The 6,000-nt window shown below is 49.0% G+C and overlaps 1 protein-coding gene across 1 annotated transcript in view; it reads right to left on the bottom strand.

The window, feature by feature from the left end:
- Positions 1-814: 814 nt before the first annotated feature.
- LOC144145443 (uncharacterized) overlaps positions 815-6,000 on the bottom strand; it is a 72,877-nt gene continuing 67,691 nt past the window's right edge. Inside the window, exon 8 of the mRNA XM_077677067.1 lies at positions 815-1,396. Coding sequence (XP_077533193.1) covers positions 1,169-1,396 — 228 coding nt within the window. The 3' untranslated portion in view covers positions 815-1,168. The remainder of the gene's footprint in view (positions 1,397-6,000) is intronic.

The following is a 6,000-nucleotide window of genomic DNA, read 5'->3' as shown; positions in this document are numbered from 1 at the left end:
GTACCGCTCTATCCTCACCAACACTACGCCTCCCGATGCTTCTCAGGATGAACCCCATTTGACGGTACCAATTTTCTCCCAGCCCTCAGGTTGTTGGCTCTTGAGAGTGGTCTCTCAAGATTATAGTGCAGACTGGGGGGTACCCAGGTCGAAATAGTTCTCTTAGGGCATATGATCCTCCCAGGCGCTCCGCCGATCGCGATCATCTCTTCTATGGCCTTCAGGGACTGTTAATTTCTACAACTCAGCTACTCCTCCCTGCCTCTCTTCTCCCCAGTTTCTTGGTCGCATGAACTCCCCGTTATAATTAAAGGAGAAAAACAGCAATAATGCCCTGCTGAGGGCAGGGCCAAAGTGAAAGGAACGTACTACGTTCGGCAGTGACGCTACCCAAAGTTCTTGGCTGCATTCTGGTACAATTCTGTTATGCTTAAAAGCAAGACATACGATACAACGCTAGCATTAGCCGAAGAACAACGACAAAACCACAACGCTAATATTTCTTTTTCGTGACGTGCAACAAAGCAGCAGCCAGTGATGTCACTGCTCAAACTGTCGTATTCGCCACAGGCATTTCCAAGCCCAGCAAAACGGGCTTGACACACACAATCTACGTTTCCACGAGTAAATGAAGCGCCTCACCCTACGCTTCATTTCTCGAGAATGACTCAGTGGGGGAAACCGCGACAAGTTGTCAACAACTGGCTCACGGGCCTCCAGAAAATGCTCCCCGTCCTGCGTTCGTGGCAAGACACTGTGACGCATTTCCCAACAAACGTACGACGACGACGCTAATTCTTGCTCTATAACTAAACCAACAAGTGAAACACACGCCACCGGCGAAACACATCTTTGTTTATCTGACGTACCAAGAAGGCACTTGTTTGCGGAATACCGGGTTACAGAGAACCGCCCTCTTAACAACGACCTCTTGCAGTGCTCTCGGTGTTACTTCTGGAGGCTCGGCAAGGAACCACACGAAATGAGACCACGACATTTCCTTTGTTAACTAAAACCACGTCTTTGGAGAACGTCATTACAGGAAAACTTTGGACCCAGGCCGAACGGCGCCGTTTGTTGCGTCGCTTCCACAATGTCAAGGCAGACGTGTTCTAAGCAGGCCCATCTGCTCCTCTTGATGCACCAGGCGGGCCGGCCAGCACGCGCTTCACCACTCGTTCCCGCCGTCCCTGCTCCCGCCGGCCCAGAAGAGCTGCACAGTGTAGCCGAGCACCAGAAGCAGGGACTGCATGGGCCTGGTGGGGGGCACCGAGACCCAGTGGCAGCCGAGCAGGTGGCGCCATAGCGCCTGCGTGTACGTCACCAGGAAGAGCGCCATGACGGCGCCGCGCGCGGGAAGGTGCAGGAAGAAGCACGCCGCGTCCTTGCGGCCGCCCTGCAAGCGCGCAGCCGGACCAAATGGGACATGTGAGCACACTGGTCGGCTTAAAGGGACCCTGCAACACTTTTTCCAACTTTTCTTAAAATCTTAAATGCTTCCAGAACGTAGTCACCCAACACGCCCAGTTCTTAGATTTGTGGGTGGCAAAGTACCTCAGCGAAAAATTACTGCTTTAAGCCCATCAGATAACTTGGAAACGCGCTCAAAAGATTTTTCTTTCTTTCCCGGTCTTGACGTTCTTCGACGGCCCGAATTACGTAGCGGCTGTTCGCCGGTTTTTCTTCAGTTGCAGCAGCAATGAACACTTTTTGATAGCAACTTAAAAAAAACAGCCACAAAAGCTAAGCAGAAACGGAAGGCGTATCTGGTGCGACGAGCAAATCACGCAGTGCCGCTCCGTGTTGGAGATAACTGTAGCTTTCGCAGTGCTTCCAGAGACGAAGGAAAGAGTGAAAGCGCTTATGGAAAGTGTTGCAGGGTCCCTTTAACTATCAAAGACAATCTCAGCCACTTGGCACGTGACGCGAGTATACCACATGGTTATGAGTGAGTGAGTGAGTGAGTGAGTGAGTGAGTGAGTGAGTGAAAGAACTTTATTGAGGGTCCGGCGATGACGCGAGCTCGTCGCGCACCCGGCTAGTCCCACGTCGGGACCGGCAGGTCTAGCCCACCGGTCCGGTCGCGGGCACGCTGGACTGCCAGGATTTGCTTGTCTAGAGCGGGGCTACGCAGAAGAGAGTCCCACTCCTCCTTGCTGAACTTGGGGTGTGCGGACCCGCACTCCCAGAGCATGTGAGCTAGAGTAGAGGTCTGTCCGCAGGACGGGCAGGCGTCGTCGCGATATACGTCGGGGTAAACTTCGTGTAGAACTGCCAAACACGGATATGTGCCGGTCTGTAATAGTCTAAGGGAAACGGCTTGCGCCCTATTCAACTTGGGGTGAGGGGGTGGAAAGACCCTTCTAGACATGTAGAAAAATTTCGTGACCTCGTTATAAGTAGCGGGAGCATCCCTGTGGCCGTAAGGGGGAGGCGAGTCAGCTCTCCTTACAGAGGAAGCGCGGTCAGTGAGGTCGCGCGCAGCCTCGTGAGCAGACTCATTGAGGTTCGGGGGAGCACCCGCGAGAGATCCTACATGAGCGGGGAACCAGTGAATTGAATGATGCGTGAGAGCATCTGTACGCCAAACGCTAAGAAGGCGAGCAGCTTGCTCAGCTATGCGGCCATTCTGAAAAGCCCTCACTGCCGTTTTGGAGTCACTGTAGATCTCAGACGCACGACCGTCTAGCAGGGCGAGGGCGATGGCGACTTGCTCAGCGACTTGGGGGTCTGATGTGCGAATGGAAGCGCAGTTAGAAATATTTCCGCTGGAGTCGACCACAGCGACGGCAAAGGTCTTCCCATTGCAGAACTCCGCAGCGTCAACGAAGCTTGCTATAATGTTTTTTTGCTTGATCTGATTGAGGATCGCTGCTGCTCTTGCCTTGCGTCTGCCCTCGTTGTTGACAGGATGCACGTTTCGGGGCACGGGGTCCACTATGAACCGCAGCTTTCCACGACGAAACGCCTCATAGACCAGGCGTAGCTTCGGTGAGTGAAAGCCCCTTTCGATGCGATTCTCAATTTACTGAACCAGAAAGGTCGTAGCTGCGGCCATGCCGTGTAAAGAAATACACATCGTACAGACACAGGTAGACTCAGCGAACAACCCACTTCCCGCAAAGCTAGGCACACGTAGCACACACAGAAAGAAAGCGAGAGAAGAAACACAGCGAACGATAGATGGAAAAAAAAAAAAAACCCACACAGTCTGACACGACGTGGCCCTCATACGTTCCCCAAAAGTCGACAAGAGTGCACAGATGCCAAGATAGGTCACGGCCGTTGCTGGGAAAAGAGAAAACCCTGTACAGAACAAAATCAGGGCTGTTTTAGCGGCCTCAGTACATCGTGGTTGGTGGCAGGCACCGCTGCGGCCACTCGAGCACGCCTCCGGCCGAGTCGCTCATTGTTCTGCGCCGTCGTCGGTGAGCGGCGCGGCTACGGACAAAGTCCTGGTCAGTGGCGTGTGTCCCCACTCGCAACTTGTGGCAACAAAACAGCGTACGCCAAAAGAAGCAACGCAACAGGACCGGTATAAATGAAAATCGGAGTTCAATAGTTGCCTTCAAATGGACCCTGCAACGCTTATTTCTTTTTTTTTCTTTTATATCCTAAATTCTTCCAGACCATAATCAACAAACACACTCAGTACTTCGAATAAGGGGTCACAAAGTGCCTCAGCCAAAAATTACTGCTCTATGCCCATCAGCTACTCAGAAACTTGCTAAAAAAAATTTTCTCTTCCCCGGTCTCGGTGTTTTTAGAGCGCTCGAATTACGTATTGGCCGGCTTTCTTTCAGTCGCAGAAATAAACGCATTCCATAGCCACTTTTGAAAAAAAAAAAAAAAATATGCCACAAGAGCAAAGCAGAAATGGAAGGCGCATCTTCTGCGACGAGCAAACCACGCAGTGCCGCTCCGGGCTGCTGGCGATAAATGTATAGCTTTCGCAGTGCTTCCAGACGCGAAGGAAAGAGTGAAGGCGTCTATCGGCAGTGTTGCAGAGTCTCTTTAAAGGGCGAGGAAAGGACGCAGTTTGCCGAGTTGTCTTTTCGTGCATCGGCAAGGGGTGGCGAAATGACTGCGCTCAACCTGACGAGTTGCCAGCTGGAATGAAGGCGGCAAAACGTGAACATTTCAACACAACACACTCGGAAGAAATTTCACTGCAGTCGTGTGTCCATAGAACCATGTTCACCCCAAGACATAAAAAAAAAGAACGTTTGAAGTTAAATTACAATCAACGAGAACGTTTTGCGCCTGACAGAAGTCATTAAATTCCTCAATGTAACAGGTGCGATATATTAATGTAAAACTCAGTTGCGTTGACTTACGCCAGTGCTTTACTTTCGTGATTTGATTGATTGTGAGGTTTAACGCACCGACGCTACACTGGCGATGAGGGGTGACGCAGTGGAGGGCTCCGGATTAATTTTGACCACCTGGGGATCCTTATCGCGCGCCGAAATCTCGATCACACAGGCGTTTTCGCTTTTTTGCCTCAACCAGAACAGCGGCCACCGCGGCCGGCAATCGAACCCGCATCCTCGTGCTCAGCAGCTTTACCGTTCTTTGAGTTACATGATGCCTTCAAACCACTGTAATCATTTGCTATAAAGCAACTTTCATAACAAACGTTGCACTGTTTCTTCGAACAAATAAAATAAAAACGCCTGCTGCACTAACTGTGACTGAAGGCAGAAAAAAGGCCGCTACCTAATCCATAAAGGCATAGTAACGTTTGGCTTCATTCAAAATAGCCATCGCTAAAGAATCATTTCTGACGCAATGGTCATAACCTGTTGAACGTAGAAATAAAGACGTATTAAAAAGAGAAGAACGTCCGTTTCAGTTGGCGAATTTCAAATTTTCCGCGAAAGTATAACGCTAAGTTCATGCCAAACAGGCGTGATTTAGCAAATACCAGGAACCCTGGAAGAAACGTTGTTACCACTCAGCGAACGTTTCGCCTGAGTAACCCCGCGGTGCATTCAAATCTTGCTTTAGGGCGTTATCATATAACAACTTCAGCTCCACTGAGCCTTCAATGCTAAGAACCGGGCGCTGGAGTGGCAGTGCCACTTACCATGGCGATCTTTTAAAACTGTCGCACTGGCGGCACGTCACCGGCTGTCCCCAAATAAATGCTTATTCCGCGGACGTTCTCGATACGTAGCATTATTTGACGAGGGTTATCGCTAGAAAAATAAGATCATAATTTTGAATCCAAATCACAGCTCGAACACGTCAGGCCACTATCCCCTTTAATTGACGGTTGTTTTGATGGGATCAGCCAACCAAGGCAGGCCATATCTGCGCCATCGCAAGACAAAGTACAGCGAAGTTTGTAAGGAGAAACCACATTTTTTTTTGTCTGATTGTATGGCTCAAACTATAAGAAGTTAACGCCAAACTAAACCTTCTCGTTAATGCCGAAAGACAGTCTTATATAAGAAGACACCGAGATGTCTGCCTTCATGTCAACAACGACATGCTACACGGCAGGGGGAGTAGGTGATAAGGCCATATACCTACTGACAGAGCCAATTAAAAAAAAAAGAAATAATAAAAGTGATTAGAAGTGGGGAAAAACAAAAAGAACACAACGCAGCAGAAATTCAGAGATCTCTCTACTAATGCGTAGCATTCTTATTCTTCTTGTTTATAGTGTGCGATTTTTACAGAAAACATGGGTATGAGTAGCTAACGACGTTGAATTATTTTGTTCTTTTTAAGTCATCATTTGTTCCTTTTCACCAATGATGTAAATGTAGACCATTATAGCGATAAAGTGTCCTTGCATCGCTAATTACGTTGTTTTTTCGAAGATGCCAGGCGTACTGAAGAGTTGGTTCGTTTGCGCAATTTTTTATTTTATTTAGAAGGTTATACCGCGGACTTTTTTTGTTTAGTCTTCGCTTTATTTTTATTTCTCGGAGGGGGGGGGGGAGGTCATTTTTGTGAAAATTTTATTTTTTCTATTTTTCATTTTTTGTT

The sequence above is a fragment of the Haemaphysalis longicornis genome, unplaced genomic scaffold (assembly GCF_048455015.1).
Source record: "Haemaphysalis longicornis isolate Haplotype H1 unplaced genomic scaffold, Haemaphysalis longicornis Haplotype H1 scaffold_7, whole genome shotgun sequence".
Lineage (NCBI taxonomy): Eukaryota > Metazoa > Arthropoda > Arachnida > Ixodida > Ixodidae > Haemaphysalis > Haemaphysalis longicornis.
Note: the sequence above shows the minus strand (reverse complement) of the source record. Positions and strands in the feature narration are given on the sequence as shown.